This window comes from Lathyrus oleraceus, chromosome 3 (genome assembly GCF_024323335.1).
Source record: "Lathyrus oleraceus cultivar Zhongwan6 chromosome 3, CAAS_Psat_ZW6_1.0, whole genome shotgun sequence".
NCBI lineage: Eukaryota > Viridiplantae > Streptophyta > Magnoliopsida > Fabales > Fabaceae > Lathyrus > Lathyrus oleraceus.
In genome coordinates, this window is record NC_066581.1 from 262066646 (window position 1) to 262090384 (window position 23739).

General features: G+C 39.2%; 1 protein-coding gene and 2 long non-coding RNA genes across 7 annotated transcripts; 2 read left to right on the plus strand and 1 right to left on the minus strand.

Moving 5' to 3' along the window:
- The first annotated feature begins 236 nt into the window (after nt 1–236).
- On the plus strand, nt 237–2764 carry LOC127126811 (uncharacterized). 3 transcript variants are annotated; one of them, XR_007805093.1, is made up of 6 exons: nt 237–506; nt 638–743; nt 850–935; nt 1059–1772; nt 1953–2090; nt 2186–2764. It is a non-coding gene; the product is annotated as an uncharacterized LOC127126811 (long non-coding RNA). The 3 variants fall into 3 exon arrangements; XR_007805094.1 differs by having other exon boundaries at nt 2005–2090; XR_007805095.1 differs by having other exon boundaries at nt 1065–1772.
- Nucleotides 2765–6424: 3660 nt separating this feature from the next.
- On the minus strand, nt 6425–13538 carry LOC127130745 (uncharacterized; the record flags this gene model as incomplete). The annotated part of the gene is made up of 7 exons (XM_051059713.1): nt 12737–13538; nt 12591–12616; nt 10152–11960; nt 8123–9682; nt 7402–8047; nt 6936–7299; nt 6425–6827 (listed from the first exon to the last, which is right to left on the minus strand). Coding segments are annotated over exons 1-7 (5610 nt in total), but the record flags the coding sequence as incomplete, so codon positions are not given.
- Nucleotides 13539–20264: 6726 nt separating this feature from the next.
- Nucleotides 20265–22792, plus strand: LOC127126812 (uncharacterized). 3 transcript variants are annotated; one of them, XR_007805096.1, is made up of 6 exons: nt 20265–20534; nt 20666–20771; nt 20878–20963; nt 21087–21800; nt 21981–22118; nt 22214–22792. It is a non-coding gene; the product is annotated as an uncharacterized LOC127126812 (long non-coding RNA). The 3 variants fall into 3 exon arrangements; XR_007805097.1 differs by having other exon boundaries at nt 22033–22118; XR_007805098.1 differs by having other exon boundaries at nt 21093–21800.
- The last annotated feature ends 947 nt before the right edge of the window (nt 22793–23739 follow it).

Consider the following 23739-nt stretch of genomic DNA (forward strand, 5'->3'; position numbering starts at 1 on the left):
AAGATGACAAAATTAAATTAAAAAAGAAAAAAAAATCTCTCATTTCTTTAGATACATATTATTTATTTTTTTAAAATAAGAACTTAATCTTTTTAATTAATAATAAAATAAAAGAAAAAGAAAAAAAGAAAAAATGTTTATATTTTTATTTATCCCTTTTTTATATTATTTTTAGAACCTAAAAAAAAAAAAAAAAAAAAAAAAAGAGGATAAAAAAAATAACAAATGAATGAGCTAGAGTTCACTCTTCCTCTCTCAAACTGTACCAAATCAGAATCCCCTCCCCTTTTTCAGAACAACAACACCTAAACCGTACAGAAGCATCACGAAATAACGCCGGTGATGGATTTTCAAACAATGACAAATAAATAATGGTAAATAATCGAACGCATCATGCATAAAGAGAAAGTGATAACCTGTGAATCCGCGGACGCGACGTCGACTTGGTCGATTTGGCCTTCCTCTGAACTGCCTCCGCCTCCTTTTCTTTGCCGTCGTCCCTTCAGGTAAGTTCACTCGATTGGATTTTATGCACTGTGCAAAAGTATGATACTGTGAGATTGATGAGAAATTTCGTCGCCTCCGATTTTCGTCCAATCCCCCTCTCTGAATCGCTCTCTTCCTTTTATCCCTGCAGCTTAGGGTTTCAAACGGTACTCAAAAGTCCAAAGAAGAAAAATTCCAGAAGTGTTTTTTGGTGCTCAGAACCGAGTTGTCCTGTTTGATGCTATTTTCCGGAAACGGTAATCTGTACTTAGCTTTCTTCTTTGCTTTTGTCCCAATTCCAATTTGGGAATTTCCTTGAAATCTTAACACTTTGACTGATTACTCTGGGTTTTGTTACCGCAGTGAAAAATTACTGAAGACTCAAGAGTGGTTTGGTTCCGGTGTTGATCACAGCTCAGGTTTTAGGTTCGGTTGACATGGTTGCAGAGGTATGTCAATCAATAACCCTACAAATTACACGAAGCTTCATATTGGTGTTTGAATGCTGTATGCAAGTTTTTCTGTCATGAAAGCTTTGCAAATAGTTTCAATGTATGTTTTTTTTGGTGCAGGAGCAGGTTGTAATTTTGGTGAAATTCGACGCTTCGGTTGTGTCATTAGCAGCAAGATGAACAAGATGGATTGCTTCTCGTTGATGAGAACGAACTTGTTCTTCGGCGTGATCATTCATCGTATTGAACTTAGCAGCCATAGCAAGCAGTTTAGGAAAGCACGGTTGGCTTTAGACAGTGAACCTTCCATGTGTCTCATTTTCTGCAGAGCATTCCTTGACAGATAAGTTGATCCTTAATCTCCAAAACTGTCTGTCTGATAGCGTGAAATATAATGATGTTCTTATTGTCAAACCAGATTGCTTTTCAACAACTTTAATAATATTCTCAACTTTCTTTTTTGAAGGGAGCTTGTATATTCCTTGGAGAAAGTCATTTTTGTGGATGCTGATCAGATTATCAGGACTGACATGGGAGAACTCTATGGCATGGATTTAAAAGGAAGACCTTTGGCATATATTCCATTTTGTGATAACAATAAGGATATGGATGGATATTGTTTTTTGTTTGCCACGTCTGGGACTCTTTCATGGATGATCAAAGATGGTTTTTCTCATAGCAGGTTTTGGTTTACAGCATGTGCAGCCCTTGCACAAGAAAGATACAAGTCAATGCAGCTCTCAAGAAGTTCTAGATGCCTACAAACAACAGTAAAAAGGGGCGCATCTTAGCCAGATCAACCATAAATCGTAGAACAGAAGTTGCAGCCACAAGGTATGCTTGGAGTGGTTTTTGAAATGCTTGTAAATTGTATGGATGTTAGAAAATTTAGATGGAATGTGCAAAGATTAGAGATGATTGTAATCCCCCTTTTTTGGGACTGCTATGAATTTCTGGCCACAAGTTGCTGTTGGTGCCATATTCGACTAACAATATTGCCTTGTGAATTGGTAGGTTCGTCTCGTCACAATTTCAGCATTAACACAATGTTCTATTTTACTCCTAGGCTCACAAGGGGCGGTCGGACGGACTTGAAGCCAAAGTAGCAAAAATCATGCCTCGTAGTTCATATCATGCCGACATTTACTTACGGTAGACTTCTTCTTTGCCCATGCCAATCCAATGCATCGAAACTTGGTAAATTTGGGTAAATTTATGCAGAAACTCATTGTGTTTTGATGTTGCAGGAGGACATACTGAGTTTGGTTTGTGAGCATAAAGGTTGGAAGCACCTGCTGGCATGTCCTTTTGCTATGAGAAGTATCACCATCATATATACCAATATTTAAGTCGGCATCAAATTCTTTTGTCACGTGTAACAAAGACCTTAGTTGATCTTGAGCTAATGCCTTTTGTTGGAAATATGTACAACGCACACGAGGATGAATTCTTAAGCAACTCTTCTAGAACAAGCAGGTCGTAGCAAACAGATTTGCCACTTGACGTCATTGTAGCCACAACAACATTGTTTCATCAAAATTTTCTCTACCAACCGCAGCATCTCTCTCTGCAGTATTTTTGCAAGCTGTTTCTGTAATCATAATAGTAATAATAATCTTCACATTCCATCATTATCCATTGGAAGGTCCATCAATCTTCCTCCTTTTAGTATTTGGACTATGTCATGTAGCATAAAAGCTAGTGTAGGATTGGGACCTTTTTGTAAGAACAACATGTAATGTCACATTTTAGTATCAATGCTTATTCTCATGGATAAATACTAGCAATGTATTGATATGGAAATGGAATTGTTTGTCCTTTTGGAAGATGACTTTGTAATTCATGATAATGTTGTAATGCCATTCTGATTTTGAAATGTACTATGGATATAAAATGGATTTTTTTAGAAATAATCCAAGACTAATTTTAAATATCAATTTAAATAATAATAAAAAATCAGTAGAAAACCCAATTAAAATCAAATTAATCCAATAATTTGTTAAAATTACTTTTGACATCAATTCTAACATCTATTTGAAAATTAAAATCAATTAGAGTTTTGAATTATCAGTAAAAATAACAATTAAAATTAAATTGAAATTTGGGAATTAAACTTAATTTGAAATTAAAATCAAAAATTGAAAAATTCAAAAGTCAAATGATTAAAATCCATTTTATAGTCAAAAGCACCATGATCAAAAGGCATAGACAATGATCAATGTGTAACAAAAATATGGAGTTGGGAATGAATGTATGCAAATGAACTTTAGGCCAAGTGCCAAACAAAAATAAAAAATTCAGGACCAAAATCGGGGTATGACAGTTGCCCCTATTTAAGTATCTTCAACTAGATCATATGAAGCAGGACACTCTTCATATGATCATAGTGGGAGATGGTTAAATACTAAGAAGACCCGGATTTTGATCCTGAATCCCTATGACATGATGTGATATGATATGATATGATATGACATGATATAATATGCATGGATGCATGATTCTTTTTTTTTGTAAATTTTTTTATCTGCTAGGGGTATGGTGGATCCTTAACAGGAGATGCTACTAGACAGACCAAACTGTGGGGAATGCTGATGGTCCACAGGAAGACAGACAAATGGTAAGGAACAACTTGCTGGGGAAACAGTCCTGCTGGAGAATCAGACACACACTGGGGAGTATTCAAAGTGAGATTTGATAAACGACACTTAGAACACAAGGGATTTCGGTAGTAAGTTCACACATGACTTACCGAACCCGAATAAAGGAAAAGATGCTACAACAGGTTCATATATGACCTGACAACGCTGGGGAATAATCAAGGAGAAAACTCTTCAGAACAGGTTCATGTATGACCTGACACCGGAATAAGGGTTCAACAACAGGTTCATACATGACCTGAATGGTATTGAACAAACTAGAGAAAAAAATCTTCAGAGCAGGTTCAAGTATGACCTGACACCGGAATAAGGGTTCAACAACAGGTTCATACATGACCTGAATGGTATTGAACAAACAGAGAAAGAATCTTCAGAACAGGTTCAAGTATGACCTGACACCGGAATAAAGCTCAACAACAGGTTCATATATGACCTGAATGGTATTGAACAAAAATTGGAGAAACTCTTCAGAGCAGGTTCAAGTATGACCTGACCCCGGAATAAAAGGTTCAACAACAGGTTCATACATGACCTGAATAGTATTGAACAAAACTGGAAAAACTCTTCAGAGCAAGTTCAAGTATGACCTGACCCCGGAATAAAACTCAACAACAGGTTCATACATGACCTGAATGGTATTGAACAAAAATTGGAGAAACTCTTCAGAGCAGGTTCAAGTATGACCTGACCCCGGAATAAAAGGTTCAACAACAGGTTCATACATGACCTGAATAGGATTGAACAAAGAATCTTCAGAGCAGGTTCAAGTATGACCGGACCCCGGAATTAAAACGTTCAACAACAGGTTCACATATGACCTGGATAGGATTGAACAAAGAAAGAAAAATCTTCAGAGCAGGTTCAAGTATGACCGGACCCCGGAATAAAAACGTTCAACAACAGGTTCACATATGACCTGAATAGGATTGAACAAAACTGGAAAAACTCTTCAGAGCAAGTTCAAGTATGACCTGACCCCGGAATAAAACTCAACAACAGGTTCATACATGACCTGAATGGTATTGAACAAAAATTGGAGAAACTCTTCAGAGCAGGTTCAAGTATGACCTGACCCCGGAATAAAAGGTTCAACAACAGGTTCATACATGACCTGAATAGGATTGAACAAAGAATCTTCAGAGTAGGTTCAAGCATGACCGGACCCCGGAATAAAAAGGTTCAATGACAGGTTCATATAAGACCTGAATAGGATTGAACAAAGAATCTTCAGAGCAGGTTCAAGCATGACCGGACCCCGGAATAAAAAGGTTCAATGACAGGTTCATATAAGACCTGAATAGGATTGAACAAAGAATCTTCAGAGCAGGTTCAAGCATGACCGGACCCCGGAATAAAGAGGTTCAATGACAGGTTCATATAAGACCTGAATAGGATTGAACAAAGGATCTTCAGAGTAGGTTCAAGCATGACCGGACCCCGGAATAAAGAGGTTCAATGACAGGTTCATATAAGACCTGAATAGGATTGAACAAAGGATCTTCAGAGTAGGTTCAAGCATGACCGGACCCCGGAATAAAAAGGTTCAATGACAGGTTCATATAAGACCTGAATAGGATTGAACAAAGAATCTTCAGAGTAGGTTCAAGCATGACCGGACCCCGGAATAAAAAGGTTCAATGACAGGTTCATATAAGACCTGAATAGGATTGAACAAAGAATCTTCAGAGTAGGTTCAAGCATGACCGGACCCCGGAATAACGACAATTGAACTCTGACTGCAAGCAATGGACTACAACCAGCTTTTAACGGATTTTGCCAACAACAATTGGACTTGAAAATGACTGCGAAAACCGGATGTTGGTTTAAGGGCACCAAATACAAATTGGAATTAGCGGTCAAAGGATCTAGGATCGACAACAAGACCTGGGTCAATGGAAAATGAGCACGAAGTACATTTCAGCTATGCATGATTTGAATTTCCTTTTATGCATGATATATGAATGATCATGATTTTGAGGATGCTGACACTTGGCAGACTGGGTGTTTGTAGGGACAGAGATTCTGATTCCTCAACACCAATAACTCATACTCGTACAATCAACAGGCGCATCCATAGGAGCAACTATCATGAGTGACAGTTATAAATAACCAAAGGTCCATCCTCCTAGAGGATTCACAAGTTGTATTCCATGGGGACTTTTGTTGGTGATCCTGGAGCATTTATGCAAACTTTGAGCCTTTCGGGGAAACAAATGATTTTCCCTCGATTTTCACATGTATCAAAGTAAATTTGTTCTAAGTTTCAAATTCTTTTTCAAGTTTCAAAATTTCATTATTAACAAATAAATGACATTTTGCGTAACAAAGAAAGTATAGATGAACACAAATTAACAATGATTGGGAAAACTGGTATTTTATTCAAGAATGGTAGCACACCAATGGCGTAGCTCCATAGAGTGTTACAAATTTTTTTTGAAAATGGCAATAAGGAAAGGTTTACATTGAATTCAGTGACCACTAACATCCTTAATAGGTATGATTCCCAAAACCTTGCTTCTGAGGGGAGTGACTGGATTAATCTTCCACCTCAAATTCTTTGGTGTAAATCAGTAACAACTGATGCAGTTTATGCCTTTATGCCCCTAACTTTTGCCTGGATCGCCCTTTCGGGTTTTCAATCCACCGGGACGCTCTTTTTTGCCTAAGTCGCCTTTTCAGGTTTTCAACTTAGCGAGCTACCAATTTTTATTCATCCCTAACTTTTGCCTGGACCGCCCTTTCGGGTTTTCAGTCCACCGGGATACCCTTTTTTTTGCCTAAATCGCCCTTTCAGGTTTTCGATTTAGCGGGTTTTTGTTAGGCATAGTATTTTTTAACTGCATCAGAGTTCACGGGGTGTGAGAGTTCTTCATCATCCATAGTTGTGAGAATCAAGGCTCCTCCGGAGAAAACTTTCTTTACAACATATGGGCCTTCATAATTGGGAGTCCACTTCCCACGTGAGTCTTTGTGTATTGGCAAGATCTTCTTAAGCACGAGGTCTCCTTCTCTGAATTCCCGAACACGTACTTTCTTGTCAAAAGCCCTTTTAAGCCGTTTCTGGTATAATTGTCCATGGCACAAAGAAGTCAATCGCTTCTCATCTATGAGGTTCAACTGATCAAATCTATTTTGAATCCACTCAGCCTCTTCTAGCTTGGTCTCCATCAAGATTCTCATTGAAGGTATCTCTACTTCAACTGGGAGAACTGCTTCCATCCCATATACCAAAGAGAATGGGGTTGCCCCTGTTGAAGTGCGGACGGAAGTCCGATATCCATGTAATGCAAAGGGTAGCATCTCGTGCCAATCCTTATAGGTTTTCACCATTTTCTGCAGGATTTTCTTGATGTTTTTATTAGCGGCTTCAACAGCGCCATTCATCTTTGGACGATATGGTGAAGAGTTATGGTGCTCAATCTTGAAGCTCTCGCATAATTCCTTCATGGTCTTATTGTTCAGATTCGTCCCATTATCTGTGATGATCCGGCTTGGAATTCCATAACGGCAAATGATCTCTTTCTTGAGAAACCGTGCAACCACTTGTTTTGTCACATTAGCATAAGAGGCGGCTTCTACCCATTTGGTAAAGTAATCAATGGCAACCAGGATGAAGCGGTGACCATTGGAAGCTTTAGGCTCGATGGCGCCAATCATGTCGATGCCCCACATTGAGAAAGGCCAAGGTGACGTCAAAACATTTAGTAAGGTCGGAGGCACGTGTACCTTGTCGGCATAGATTTGGCATTTATGACATTTTCTAGCATAATTGAAACAGTCAGATTCCATGGTCAACCAGTAATAACCAGCTCTCAAAATCTTCTTGGCCATGGCATGTCCATTGGCGTGAGTCCCAAAGGATCCTTCATGAATCTCCTTGATCAACATGTCCGCTTCACGTCCATCCACGCATCTGAGCAGAATCATGTCGTGATTTCTCTTGTACAACACACCATTGCTCAAGAAGAATTTGGATGCTAATTTCCTCAATGTTTTCTTGTCAAGGGTTGTGGCATCTGTTGGATATTCTTGATTTTGCAAAAAGCATTTGATGTCGTGAAACCAGGGTTTACCATCGGCTTCCTCTTCAACTGACTGGCAGTAGGCAGGCTCAACTTTCCGCTCGATTTGAATGAGAGGTGCTTCATTATGGAATCTGACTTGGTACATTGAAGCCAACATAGCCAAAGCATCGGCAATTTGATTCTCAGTTCTCGGGATATGACGGAAAGTGATCTCGTCAAAGTATTTTATCAATTCCATGACATGGGCACGATATGGGATCAACTTGGTATCACGGGTTTCCCATTCGCCCTTGACTTGGTATATCACCAAGGCTGAATCTCCACATACTTCAAGGATTTTGATTCGGAGATCAATTGCTGCTTCAATGCCTAGGATGCACGCCTCATATTCTGCTATATTGTTCGTGCAATCAAAACACAACCTTGCCGTGAAAGGAGTGTATCCACCATTTGGATTTAACAGGACAGCTCCTACGCCATGCCCCATGTAGTTGGAGGAACCATCAAACATGAGCTTCCACCGAGACCCGGGTTCAGGTCCTTCATCAGGTCCTGGGATTTCACAGTCTTTCACTACCATGATGTCTTCATCCGGGAAGTCAAACTTCAACGACTGGTAATCTTCAACGGGCTGGTTTGCCAAGTAATCAGACAACACACTTCCTTTGATGGCTTTCTGAGACACATATTGGATGTCATACTCAGATAGTAACATCTGCCAACGGGCGAGTCTTCCAGTCAAAGCAGGCTTTTCAAAGATGTACTTTACTGGATCCATTTTTGAGATCAACAAAGTAGTGTGGCAAATCATGTATTGTCTTAGACGACGAGCGGCCCATGCTAAAGCACAACAAGTTTTCTCCAAGAGTGAGTATCGGGTTTCACAATCGGTAAATCTCTTACTTAGATAGTAGATAGCATGTTCCTTTCGACCGGTTTCGTCATGTTGTCCCAACACACATCCCATTGACTTTTCAAGCACAGTTAAGTACATAAAGAGTGGTCTCCCTTGAACAGGTGGAATTAGAATAGGGGGCTCTTGTAGGTATTGTCCGATTCTCTCAAAAGCCATTTGGCAGTCAGAATTCCATTCAACTGCTTGATCTTTTCGAAGCAATTTGAAGATAGGCTCACATGTGGCCGTCATATGTGAGATAAACCTTGAGATATAATTCAAACGCCCCAGGAAGCCTCTAACCTCTCGCTCGGTGCGTGGAGCAGGCATCTCTTGTATAGCTCGGACTTTGTCAGGGTCCACCTCGATTCCTCGTTGGCTAACAATGAAACCAAGCAACTTTCCGGATCGGACACCGAAGGTGCATTTAGCAGGATTCAGTCGTAGTCGAAATTTCCGAAGACGCTCAAACAGCTTCTGCAAGTGGTCTATATGATCCTCTTCACTTTGAGATTTTGCAATCATATCATCCACATAGACCTCAATTTCCTTATGCATCATATCATGGAAAAGAGTGACCATTGCTCTTTGGTAAGTTGCCCCAGCATTTTTGAGACCGAATGGCATTACCTTGTAGCAAAATGTTCCCCAAGGGGTGATGAATGTGGTCTTTTCCATGTCTTCAGGATCCATCTTGATTTGATTGTAACCCGAGAATCCGTCCATAAAGGAGAAGACTGCGAACTTAGCAGTGTTGTCTACCAGAGTGTCAATATGTGGCAGGGGGAAATCGTCCTTTGGACTAGCTTTGTTTAAATCCCTATAATCAACACACATCCTGACCTTGCCATCCTTTTTGGGTACTGGCACAATGTTGGCTACCCATTGAGGGTACTTTGCAACTGCTAGAAAACCGGCATCAAATTGACGTTTCACCTCGTCACAAATCTTTAGAGCCATGTCGGGTCTTGCTCTTCGGAGCTTCTGCTTCACTGGCGGACAATCTGGCTGTAGTGGTAGCTTGTGGACAACAATGTCAGTATCTAAACCTGGCATATCCTGATATGACCAAGCAAATACATCTACATATTCATGTAGCAACTTGATCAATCTTTCCTTGATGCTTGCCTCAAGCGTAGTCCCGACTTTGACCTCTTTCTTGTCTTCCTCGGTGCCAAGGTTGATTGTTTCCACTGGTTCTTGATGTGGCTGAAGGGCCTTTGACTCGTGCTCGAGCATCCTTTCCAGTTCTTCAGGGAAATCACAATCTTCCTCACTCTCCTCTTCCGCTTGGTAGATGGGGAGTTCAAAATTATAGGACGTAGCGGGGTCATCGAATTCAACTGGTTTATTGATTATTCTGCATGTTTTTTAATGATGGTTTTTTTTTAGAAAAATGGAAATAAAATGCAAAAAGAAGTAAAAAATATTTTTGTAGTTTTTGAAAGGATTGCCATTTTAAGAAAAACAACAGATAAATGGACGACAAGAATTTGAACAAAATGTTCTTTATTTGTCATAATGATTTTTTTGAAATTCAAAAGGGGCCCTACAAATGATCCATTAGCCTTGGGCAGAGCTAAGGATTTTCAAAAAACACAAAGGAAAACAACAATTACTTTGACACAGGAAAAACTTCTGGAATCTCAACCGCTTCCCAGTTTGTTAAGGCGGCTTCACACCGGTATATCAGATTCGATGCTTCCTCATCTTCAGTGTCATCTTCCACTGCACCAACTTGTTCTCCATGGATAAATCCTTTGCTCAGGAAAACTTCTTGAATGCTCCGCACACGGTCCTTTGCAGGGACCAGGGCTCCTCCATTAGCAGAAGGCTTGTACCCCAAACCAAAACGGTCATTCTTCTCGTTGACGTTGATAACCTGCCCCCAACCTGCAGGGCCTCCACTTTCAACTGCTGATTTTGCACTCTTCAAAGAAGCGAATGACAAACTAGCTTTCTCAACAGGATCCTTAACCTCTTCAAGTGTAGCATTGGATATTTCAAGGGCTTGAAAAGAGGTTTCTAAGGCATCCTCATCAGCCTCAATATAACGGAAAGAGGAGAGTTGACTGATGATAAAGTCCTCTTCACCCGAGACAATGACAAGCTTGTTATCGACAACGAACTTCATCTTTTGATGTAGAGTAGAAGTTACTGCCCCAGCGGCATGTATCCATGGGCGTCCCAAAAGGCAGCTATAAGCTGGATTTATGTCCATGACTTGGAAATTGATGGGGAATACATGCGGTCCAATCTGTATCGGTAACTCTACCTCCCTAACTACTGTCCTTCGCGAACCATCAAAGGCTTTCACCACAAGCGTACTAGGTTTCAACTCCGAACCTTGGTAAGACAGTTTAGCAAGTGCCCTCTTTGGTAGAACATTGAGGGATGATCCAGTGTCAACTAAAACTCTAGCCAGAGCATCTTCTTGGCACTTTATGGATACATGCAAGGCACGGTTGTGATTCTTCCCCTCTTTGGGCAGCTCTTCATTGCTGAAACTTAAAGTGTTGCAGGCTGTGATATTGGCGACCACTCCATCGAATTGGCCAACCGTTATATCCTGGGTAACATGAGCCTGAGCAAGCACTTTTAGTAGAGCCTCCCTATGAGCTTCGGAATTCAGAAGCAAGGACAAGATAGATATCTTTGATGGCGTTTGATGCAACTGATCAACTATCTTGTAGTCAGATTTCTTTATTATCCTTAAGAACTCACTTGCTTCATCTGTTTGCACAGCCGGCTGTGCCCCTCCACGTTCTGGGGTAGGATTTACATCTGCAGCTCCTCTTGCTGGCTCTTGAGGGTTGACATTAACATTGGGAGTATAAATCCGCCCACTACGGGTTATCCTGCTTGTTCCTGCGATATTGGTGATGTCGGCGTCAACATTCTCCACACCTTTCTTACTTTCAGTGGCCTCAGGTTTTCCATCCACCACTCCATCTACCACTGTTATGCCGTACTTCCAGGGTACTGCCTTGGTACTTTCAAAAGGAAATGGTGTAGGCATGCAAACCACCACGGGTGACGGATGAACAACATCTCTCCTGTGGTAAGTCACCTCAAATGATTCTGGTATGTTAAAAACAGGTTCAATGACCGAAACTTCCTCATTTATTGCTGGACCAGAAATTTGTAAAACACCTTGATCCATCAAATTCTGAATGTCATTTTGTACTACTTTACATCCCTTCGGCTGAATGGCACATTCTTCACAGCTATCGTGACGGGTATCAATCAATCTAGCCCTCACCAATCCTGCATGAAGTACTAGCAGCGGAGTTTTAACATCTTCCACATTCTTGATTACACACACATCAGAAGCATCTTCAACGGCATTGACATCACCATGTGCTGGCAAAGGGTTGTTCTTGACATTGGGTCCGACGTCTCGAAACGACAGAATCTTCTTTTCAACCAGGTCTCGCACAATATGCTTTAAAGCATAACATCCTTCTAAATCATGTCCAGGGGCACCCCCATGGAAAGGACAATGAGCATCTGGATTGTACCACGGAGGTAAAGGATTTGGTGGAGGACCCAAAGATCTGGGCGTCACTAAACCTTTTTGTAGCAATGACGGGTACAATTCGGTGTATGTCATAGGGATTGCAGCAAACGGAACTCTACTTCTTGGCACCCTATTTTGATTTGGAGGATTTTGTGGTCGAGGAACCTGTGCCCTCGGCTGTTGATAAACAGGTGGCGCGGGCGCTTGCTGATATATCGGCGCTTGTTGAGCAGGAACAGGTTGATAAACTGAAGCTTGTGGTTGGTTAAAATTTGGCGTGACAGCTGCCACATAAGGTTGTTGGACATATTGTACTGGATAAGCTGGTTGTTGTTGAGAAAATTGGTGTTGTTTCTTCCATGAATGACTTCTTCTTTGGCTGGTTGACACTGCATTCGTATCCCCCTCCTTCTTTCTTTGAAATCCTCCAGGAAACTTTTTGGCATTACCACCAGATGTTTCAGAGGTAGTCGTCATCTTTCCATTCTTTAATCCAAGTTCGACCTTTATGCCTACAGCGACCAGGTCAGAGAAACTTGCAGATACGCTACTTACCATTCTTTCATAGAACACAGGTTTAACTGTATCCATGAACCAATCCGCTAATTCCTTCTCAGCCAGAGGTGGTTCGACTTGCGAGGCCACTTCCCTCCATCTTTGCGCGTATTCCTTAAAAGACTCCTTGTCTTTCTGGGACATACTGAGTAGTTGTCTCCTATCCGGGGCCATATCCATGTTATACTTGTAGTGTTGGATGAAGGCATCAGATAAGTCCTGGAAACACCGAATCCTACTCTGATCCAGGCTTAGGTACCACTTGGAGGGAGCACCCCTCAGGCTATCCTGGAAGCAATGTATCATGAGCTTGTCATCCTCTACATGCGCAGCCATTTTTCGATAGTACATAATGAGGTGACTCTTAGGACACGAGTGGCCCTCATACTTATCGAAATCTGGGGTCCTGAACTTTGCTGGGATCACAAGACCGGACACCAGGCACATCTCCTTAGCTGTAGCACCAAAAACTTGGTCACCTTCCATAGCCCTCAATCTCTTCTCAAGCAGCTGGTAGTTCTCCTTCATCCCTCTTAGGTCCTCCTGCCTTTCCTCATCTTCATCTGAAAAGTCTGGGGCGTGTTGCTGGTCCTCAAAGTAAGGTTGCACATGCGCCCGGACGAGAGGAGGTGCGAACGTGTGAACCACTGGATGGTTTTCATTGATGGTCGGTAGAGGAGCTGTCTGCTGAGCAGGTGGTGCGAAACCAGGGGCACCTTCAACTGCAGGAGTGAAACCAGGAGGTAAACCATAGGTGGGCCAGGTTGTTGGTACCGCCCGCGCAGGTTGGGGTTCAATCGTTGGACCTGCGATTTCAGAAACAACCGTGGTTTGGGTGTCTAGCTTTGCCCTGATGACCTGTAATATCTCCATGACCTGCCCCATGTTTCCACGCAGGTCTTCGAGCTCTGAGCTCACTCGCTCCAATTCATGCTCCTGATCTGCCATCCTTTGACGAGCTCGGGCACGAGTATTATATTGGTGTTGAAAATTCAGCGTGAAACTGGAGGAAGAAAGGACAGAATGAGACTCTGTTTTGAAAATGCATGAATGCATGTATGGATGCATTTGGTTTGCAAAACTCTTGGTTAGTTTCAATCATTCATTTCAAAAACATCACAACACTTGTTTGCAAATATTTAAAATAATAAGGCAATGAAACACAATAAAATGAATCTCAAAAGCAATTTTTCATTAATCTCATATTCAAGTTCAAATACAAACAACGTGCTCATGGTTTATGGGCTTTCCGGACCGTAGCAAGGTCGGTAGTTAACCCTTCTAACATTGCCTTACAAAACTTAATGAAATTATAGACTTGATGCGGTGTGTTCTCTGGACACATGCACCAATCAGCTTCTTGCAGCTTCTCAGGTAGCTCACGCATGATGGAACTCGCAAATCCGGACAGCTTCAAAAATTTGCCCTTCCACTCAGTGTAGAGCCCTTGGAGATCTTGGATAATGCGCACATCTTCAGCCTTAGTCACCTCTATGTCCCTATAGAGGTTCCTCCAATATCTGCATTCATTCAGCAACACCATATAGGCAGCATCCTGATCCCCACCTTCAAGTGCTTGGATTCTAGCATCGGCTCGATCCAAATGATGCTTCAACCGTGTGCACACTCTCTCTGACTCTTCGGTCTTCAGCTTCTCACGTTCTAGAGCATCCTTGTACTTCTGAATTGTATTCTCCAATTCACGAGTACGAATCTCAGAAATTAACCGTGCTTCCCTTTTCATCTCAAGGGTCAGCTCCAAAGTCTTGTTGAGCTTTTGAATCCGGAGTAAAGCTCTATCCAACTCCTCTTCCTTTGATTTGAACACAGACTTAGTGCTAAAGAGTGCTTGTCCAAACTTTTCTCTCCTCGCTTCAGACTCTCTAGCTCTTTTGTTGGAGACTTCAAGCTCTTTGTCTTTCTTTTGTTGATCGTCTTTCAAGTTCCCATTCTCCACCGAGACTCGGCCAAGCCTGATTCTCAAATCAACATTTTCCAATTCCAACTCCTTGATACGATTGTTGAGCTTCTCCACATCTTCAGGTAATATGGGCTCTGGCTCAGGAATCACTGGATAGATAGAAGGATCAAATGGATACGGGAGTTTAATCATCTGAACCCTCTCTCTAACCCAACAAGTGTAAGGCTCTTGGGCAATGACATTTCTCCTACCCAACTCCTTACCTTTTCTGATAACTGCCTGCCAAGACCTCTTGATCTTTTTCACCATGGGATGACCCATTTCAACACCATGTAGGATGAAAGGCTCTAGAGCTTCAACTTTTGGAGGGCCATTCATAGGGTACCCATGCTGCCTCAGAGATAACATGGGGTTATAGTTAATGCAACCCTTGGTTCCTATTAACGGCACATTAGGGAAGTCTCCAATGCTGACAATCACATTCTCGGTTTCCCAATCTCGGATATACCACTTAACGTGACTGGAGGTGAGGGAAGCCAACTTCTGGAAAGGCTTAAGTTCTTTGGAGACAAAAGGACCTTCTTCAGGCATGTGGGATCTGAACCAAGCATGTAACAACTGTGCACAACACAAGATGATTCCTCCCTTCCTCTCATGACGATCATGGAGAGTGTAGTAGAGATCTGCCAAGAGGAACGGTACAGGGTTACCAGAGAAGAAAATTCTCACCGCCAGGTGGTCCACAAAATGGTCAATATTTGGGAAGAGGACTATCCCATATACCAACACGGCTAACACAGCATAAAAGGCTTCCCAATTCCCTTCTTTTTCCATCTTCTTGGCCTGATCTTCCAAGAACTTCCTAGAGAAACCACTGAAAGGTCCTTTCACATCCCAATTATCCACTACTTCGGAAACTTTCAGACCCAACGCTGAAGCTATTCTCTCGGGAGGGATATCTTCATCGAGCTTAGGAAATGGGTTATGGTCCTTCAAGTTCCGGCCTATGATCCTCTCAACTTCCTCCAAGGTAGGAGCCAACTGGAAGTCAGAAAATGTGAAACAACGGAGAGGTGGATCATAGAACTGAGCGATAGTCACTGCGGTCATCATGTCCATCTTCTCATTTAGGATGTCAAGAATTCTTCCATAGTTTTGTACGAAGCTGTTGAGTTTGAGGGGTGTTACTTTAGCACTCAACTTCTGTAGGCTGGTAAGGTCCACGTTCTTGTATTTGAACTGAAAAGTAACCCTTCTCTCAGGATTCATCTTGCTAACAAGTCTTGGATTCCTGAAATAATGCGAAACAACTAAGAGTTTTGCTTTTTATGCATATGCAATGAATGAATGGATGCAATGCCTTTTTTTATTTTTTTATTTTTTTTGGATAGGTTCAACGGTTCGAGGTATGGATAAATTTGATTGCTTTCCAAAACGGGGTTCTCACCGGGTATGATCTAGGGCTTTGTTACAAAGGATCCCCAGAGTCATTGATTCACAAGACTGTTTGACGCTTACGGGAAATACTTCCCGGTCGTCAACTCCATCAAGGGAATCTATTCTGGGTGAGGTTCTCGTACCGACTCTTACGAAGCATACACCTCGCGAGTCCGTACTACGTAACCATCGACTGGGTTCTAGACAGGGTACTCAGAGTCCTGGATTCAAAAGACTGTTTGACGCTTACGGAAAATACTTTCCGGTCATCAACTCCATCTAGGGAATCTATTCTGAGCGAGGTTCTCGTATCGATTCTTACGAAGCATACACCTCGGGAATCCATACTACGCAACCATCATTTCTAGTCGGCCAAAGGTTTAATGTTCTAAAAGGTCCTTAGAGTCATGGACCCCTTTGAAACATCGCCGCTTACGAGGTATACACCTCGGGCGACAATATTTGCAAAAGGATCTACTCTAAGTGAGGTTCTCGTACCGACTCTTACGAAGTATACACCTCGGGAGTCCATACTACTCAACCATCGTCCTATCTTATGTTTTTTCACTCTAGACTCGGGTGTAGAGTCTTTCCCACATGGTTTGCAATCAAATACCCAAGTACCAACAATCACAATAGAACCAATATACAACAGATATATCAATATAATAATAAAGATAATCAAAAGCAATAAATAAGGAAAAGCCACACAATTAAACAAACAAAGGCACACAGACGTCCTAACTAGGCTTGACTCGCTTAGGGACTGTCTCCCCAGCAGAGTCGCCATCTGTCGCACCTCGAAAAAATGGGGATACGACTTCAAAGCGAAGCGCGATCGCACGCTCGCAATGATGGACTGAACAGAGTCGCCACCGAACTTTATTTATTCCTAAAAAGGAAAGGGGAAATATCGATAAAACCCAAGACAAAAGAAAGGATAAGATATGGTCATCGCAACCAATATCAGGGTTCGGGAGTCGATTACGCAAGGGGAAGGTATTAGCACCCCTCACGTCCGTTGTACTCAACGGGAACCATTAGGTCAGTTGTGTGCATTAATGTTAGTTTGAAATGTTAGGCTTTTCAAATTATTAGGTGGGAAAGAAAGAATAAAAGAGAGAAGAAATGTTTTTGGATTTTTTAACGAAGGACTAAACCTAAGTTTTTTATTAGTGGGCCTGACAAGATTTACAAATCCTGCTCCTACGTATCTCAAAAGAGAAATCAAGGCTTACGTAGTTCTGGGTAGAAAAATGTTTGTTTGTTAGTCGATTTTAGCGAAAGCTATGTTGTATTAATCGACAAAAACATCGTTTTACCCAAAACAGATGAGGAGCGGACGCATACCACACATCGAATGGATTTATAGATCTACATTCGGAAAAGCGTCATTTATCTCTACTCAACAATCGTGGTCGAAACATTGTTTTATATCACTTAAGACAAGATACCTTTCGTTTATGAAAAAGGTTTTTGATTAGTCGCACGGCGGCGAGAAAAGAGTTTGATCGGTTGGGTGTATTTTGAGTGATGGCGAGAACTTGGATGAGCGAGATATACATCTCGAATCCTAGCCTCAGGAGTGCATGGTATACACCATGTTCCATTTCCACCTTTATTTGCAAAAATGTTTAATAAGCATTACGTGTTTTTGAATTTGATTGAGAAAGGGTTTGAAGAAACCGCGTTGACAATTTTAGGCGATGGCGAGAGTTAAGATTGGCGAGGCATACGTCTCGAATCTTAACCTCAGGAGTGCATGGTATACACCATGTTCCATTTCCACCTTATTGAAAGAGTCTTAAATAAGATTTAAGTATCTTAGATTTGATTGAGAAAAGGTTTGAAGGAACCGCATTAACAATTTTAGACGATGGCGAGAGCTAAGATTGGCGAGGCATACGTCTCGAATCTTAACCTCAGGAGTGCATGGTATACACCATGTTCCATTTCCACCTTTATTGAAAAAGTGTTAAATAAGATTTAGGTATTTTGAGTTTTTGTTGTAAAAATGACTTGACCATAGATCAAGTATTGATGGATGTTTTAAGAGAAATTTGAATGAGTGTTTGAGAGAGAAAAGTGGATAAGTTTGGATGATGGCGAGAGTTAAGATTGGCGAGGCATACGTCTCGAATCTTAACCTCAGGAGTGCGCGGTATACACCACGTTCCATTTCCACCTTTATTAAAAAAGTGTTAAATAAGAATTAATATTTTTTGAGTTTTTGATTATGAAAAATGGCTTGACGTTGGATCAAGCATTTGATGAAGTTTGAAAGAAATGGAATAGAATAGGAGAGAGAAATGGATTGATTTGTTTGTTGAGAAAATACTCGACGTTGGATCGAGTCATATTTTTTTGTATTTTTTGAAATTGTTGATTTTATTCTTATATTAGTATCTAACTAAACAACCAAGCAATAAAGAAATAAAATAGTACAAGATTATTACACATCGGGGGAGTGGGGTACATTTTGTCAAATGGGGATTAAAACAATCATGAAATAATTGAATCGGACCCAAACAACAAATAATGCATGAGTGTAAGTGCAAGGGAACCGGCTCATTGTAAGAAAGCCCAAGAGTAAGCTATGTGAGGTTGACGGCGATGCTTAAAAAGCAATCGACTTACAAGGATATGGAAAAGGGCTCGACATTGAATCGAGAAATATGATTTTTATAGTTTTAAAATGGTTTTGAATGAATGATGAAATTAATAAAAAAACAGATTTGTGTTATTAAATAATAATGAAACCATGAGTATAATAAAACATAAACATAAAAAATGTTAAAAGAAACAAAATGCTACATATGAGTATTGAACCCACTCCACTAAAGACCATGAAACCACCCCTCTCCACTAGACCATTTATGATTAGCTATTATTCACAATAACAACTATGGGTATATAAACAGAACTAGCTGAAGATAGTTTAGAAAACAAATTGATTAAAATGAGATGGGCTAATGTTACTGGACCACCTAACTAAATGATGGAGGAATATAAAACAGAACCATAACCGCCTGGCTGTTGGTTTGACTTGAGAAAAATGGCTCGACATTGGATCGAGCGCTTATTATTTTTTTCCTTTTTTAGAACACGGTTGATTTTATTTGTTTTTATTTATTATCTAATTAATTATTTTATTCTAACTAATAGAAGATAAAATCAATAAATATAATTAAACAATTACAAATAAAAAGATGGGGTTACACTTGCCAATTGAAGATATGATAAAGAAAATAATAATAATAACAAATAATATTAAAAATGAAAATAGACACAAAACATAAATAAACAATAATAAAAATCAAATAAATCAAATATAAACACAAAGATAAAAAAAAAAGATATAAAAAAAATCTTATTATTATCACCATTTTTTAGTAATTAATTTGTTTTAATAAAAAAATGCAAAAGATCTATCACTCAAATAAAATAAATAGTAACACAAATATTTTGTTGTAATTCTCTTTTTTTAAATTTAACTTTCTCTTCTTTTTTTTAAAAAAAAATAAAAAATAAAATAAAAAATAAAAAATAAAATAAAAATAAAAATAAAGAAAAGAGAAAAAAAACGTTATCAATTAAAAGAAATCTTTGTCCGTCCCTTTTTTATTAATCTAAAAAAAAAATCTTTGATAAAAGAAAGAAATAAATACTTTAAACAACAATCTAAAAAATTAATATAAAAAAAAACAAATTTTTTTAAAAAGGTAATTTATTTTTATTTTTAAGACATCTTTTTCTTTAATAAAATATTTTTTAGATATTATGATATTTTTGAATCCTTACATTTAATTTTTTTTAAAAATAAATCTAAGCATTTATGACTACAATATCCACACTTATGCCTATTTTAATATACCACGATCTGTTTCATTTCTTTCTATTTTTTATTTATTATTTTTGAAAATATAATTAAAATAAATTAATGCTTACAATATCCACACTTATGACTATTTATTTGTTTGATTTTGAAACATTATGGAAAAAAAAAAAGATTGATTTTTTTAAAAATAATTTTTGGATAAAATAAATCTAGGCAATCACTTAAATAATAAAATCAAATATAAAGATGACAAAATTAAATTAAAAAAGAAAAAAAAATCTCTCATTTCTTTAGATACATATTATTTATTTTTTTAAAATAAGAACTTAATCTTTTTAATTAATAATAAAATAAAAGAAAAAGAAAAAAAGAAAAAATGTTTATATTTTTATTTATCCCTTTTTTATATTATTTTTAGAACCTAAAAAAAAAAAAAAAAAAAAAAAAGAGGATAAAAAAAATAACAAATGAATGAGCTAGAGTTCACTCTTCCTCTCTCAAACTGTACCAAATCAGAATCCCCTCCCCTTTTTCAGAACAACAACACCTAAACCGTACAGAAGCATCACGAAATAACGCCGGTGATGGATTTTCAAACAATGACAAATAAATAATGGTAAATAATCGAACGCATCATGCATAAAGAGAAAGTGATAACCTGTGAATCCGCGGACGCGACGTCGACTTGGTCGATTTGGCCTTCCTCTGAACTGCCTCCGCCTCCTTTTCTTTGCCGTCGTCCCTTCAGGTAAGTTCACTCGATTGGATTTTATGCACTGTGCAAAAGTATGATACTGTGAGATTGATGAGAAATTTCGTCGCCTCCGATTTTCGTCCAATCCCCCTCTCTGAATCGCTCTCTTCCTTTTATCCCTGCAGCTTAGGGTTTCAAACGGTACTCAAAAGTCCAAAGAAGAAAAATTCCAGAAGTGTTTTTTGGTGCTCAGAACCGAGTTGTCCTGTTTGATGCTATTTTCCGGAAACGGTAATCTGTACTTAGCTTTCTTCTTTGCTTTTGTCCCAATTCCAATTTGGGAATTTCCTTGAAATCTTAACACTTTGACTGATTACTCTGGGTTTTGTTACCGCAGTGAAAAATTACTGAAGACTCAAGAGTGGTTTGGTTCCGGTGTTGATCACAGCTCAGGTTTTAGGTTCGGTTGACATGGTTGCAGAGGTATGTCAATCAATAACCCTACAAATTACACGAAGCTTCATATTGGTGTTTGAATGCTGTATGCAAGTTTTTCTGTCATGAAAGCTTTGCAAATAGTTTCAATGTATGTTTTTTTTGGTGCAGGAGCAGGTTGTAATTTTGGTGAAATTCGACGCTTCGGTTGTGTCATTAGCAGCAAGATGAACAAGATGGATTGCTTCTCGTTGATGAGAACGAACTTGTTCTTCGGCGTGATCATTCATCGTATTGAACTTAGCAGCCATAGCAAGCAGTTTAGGAAAGCACGGTTGGCTTTAGACAGTGAACCTTCCATGTGTCTCATTTTCTGCAGAGCATTCCTTGACAGATAAGTTGATCCTTAATCTCCAAAACTGTCTGTCTGATAGCGTGAAATATAATGATGTTCTTATTGTCAAACCAGATTGCTTTTCAACAACTTTAATAATATTCTCAACTTTCTTTTTTGAAGGGAGCTTGTATATTCCTTGGAGAAAGTCATTTTTGTGGATGCTGATCAGATTATCAGGACTGACATGGGAGAACTCTATGGCATGGATTTAAAAGGAAGACCTTTGGCATATATTCCATTTTGTGATAACAATAAGGATATGGATGGATATTGTTTTTTGTTTGCCACGTCTGGGACTCTTTCATGGATGATCAAAGATGGTTTTTCTCATAGCAGGTTTTGGTTTACAGCATGTGCAGCCCTTGCACAAGAAAGATACAAGTCAATGCAGCTCTCAAGAAGTTCTAGATGCCTACAAACAACAGTAAAAAGGGGCGCATCTTAGCCAGATCAACCATAAATCGTAGAACAGAAGTTGCAGCCACAAGGTATGCTTGGAGTGGTTTTTGAAATGCTTGTAAATTGTATGGATGTTAGAAAATTTAGATGGAATGTGCAAAGATTAGAGATGATTGTAATCCCCCTTTTTTGGGACTGCTATGAATTTCTGGCCACAAGTTGCTGTTGGTGCCATATTCGACTAACAATATTGCCTTGTGAATTGGTAGGTTCGTCTCGTCACAATTTCAGCATTAACACAATGTTCTATTTTACTCCTAGGCTCACAAGGGGCGGTCGGACGGACTTGAAGCCAAAGTAGCAAAAATCATGCCTCGTAGTTCATATCATGCCGACATTTACTTACGGTAGACTTCTTCTTTGCCCATGCCAATCCAATGCATCGAAACTTGGTAAATTTGGGTAAATTTATGCAGAAACTCATTGTGTTTTGATGTTGCAGGAGGACATACTGAGTTTGGTTTGTGAGCATAAAGGTTGGAAGCACCTGCTGGCATGTCCTTTTGCTATGAGAAGTATCACCATCATATATACCAATATTTAAGTCGGCATCAAATTCTTTTGTCACGTGTAACAAAGACCTTAGTTGATCTTGAGCTAATGCCTTTTGTTGGAAATATGTACAACGCACACGAGGATGAATTCTTAAGCAACTCTTCTAGAACAAGCAGGTCGTAGCAAACAGATTTGCCACTTGACGTCATTGTAGCCACAACAACATTGTTTCATCAAAATTTTCTCTACCAACCGCAGCATCTCTCTCTGCAGTATTTTTGCAAGCTGTTTCTGTAATCATAATAGTAATAATAATCTTCACATTCCATCATTATCCATTGGAAGGTCCATCAATCTTCCTCCTTTTAGTATTTGGACTATGTCATGTAGCATAAAAGCTAGTGTAGGATTGGGACCTTTTTGTAAGAACAACATGTAATGTCACATTTTAGTATCAATGCTTATTCTCATGGATAAATACTAGCAATGTATTGATATGGAAATGGAATTGTTTGTCCTTTTGGAAGATGACTTTGTAATTCATGATAATGTTGTAATGCCATTCTGATTTTGAAATGTACTATGGATATAAAATGGATTTTTTTAGAAATAATCCAAGACTAATTTTAAATATCAATTTAAATAATAATAAAAAATCAGTAGAAAACCCAATTAAAATCAAATTAATCCAATAATTTGTTAAAATTACTTTTGACATCAATTCTAACATCTATTTGAAAATTAAAATCAATTAGAGTTTTGAATTATCAGTAAAAATAACAATTAAAATTAAATTGAAATTTGGGAATTAAACTTAATTTGAAATTAAAATCAAAAATTGAAAAATTCAAAAGTCAAATGATTAAAATCCATTTTATAGTCAAAAGCACCATGATCAAAAGGCATAGACAATGATCAATGTGTAACAAAAATATGGAGTTGGGAATGAATGTATGCAAATGAACTTTAGGCCAAGTGCCAAACAAAAATAAAAAATTCAGGACCAAAATCGGGGTATGACACCAGTGACTTTACCGAAATGGTAAATATGGGGATGGGATTAGAAGAAGGTGTCTGTGAGAGACGATTGTCTAAAGAAGAGGCATCATCAAGCAAGAGGTATGGTAACAATTTCGCTAAGAAGAAGGAAGCTGAAACCAATACAGTATCAGTTAGGAGGCAGAAGAGGCCTCACATCAGAAGAAGTCCACAACCCCGTCAACACCATCATCAAGTATCATCTGTTATTCCAGTATTTTCCAACAATCAATCTATGCTAGTTCAACAACAACGTCAACAACAACCACAACAAAGAACAAACAACTACAACAACATAAACACCAACAATATTCATCAACAACAACAAAAATTTGAGAGGAAGAAGGTCTCTTTCGACCCTATTCCTATGACTTATGCTGAATTTTACCCATCTCTGGTTCTCAAGAACCTTCTCCAACCGAGAAATCCACCACA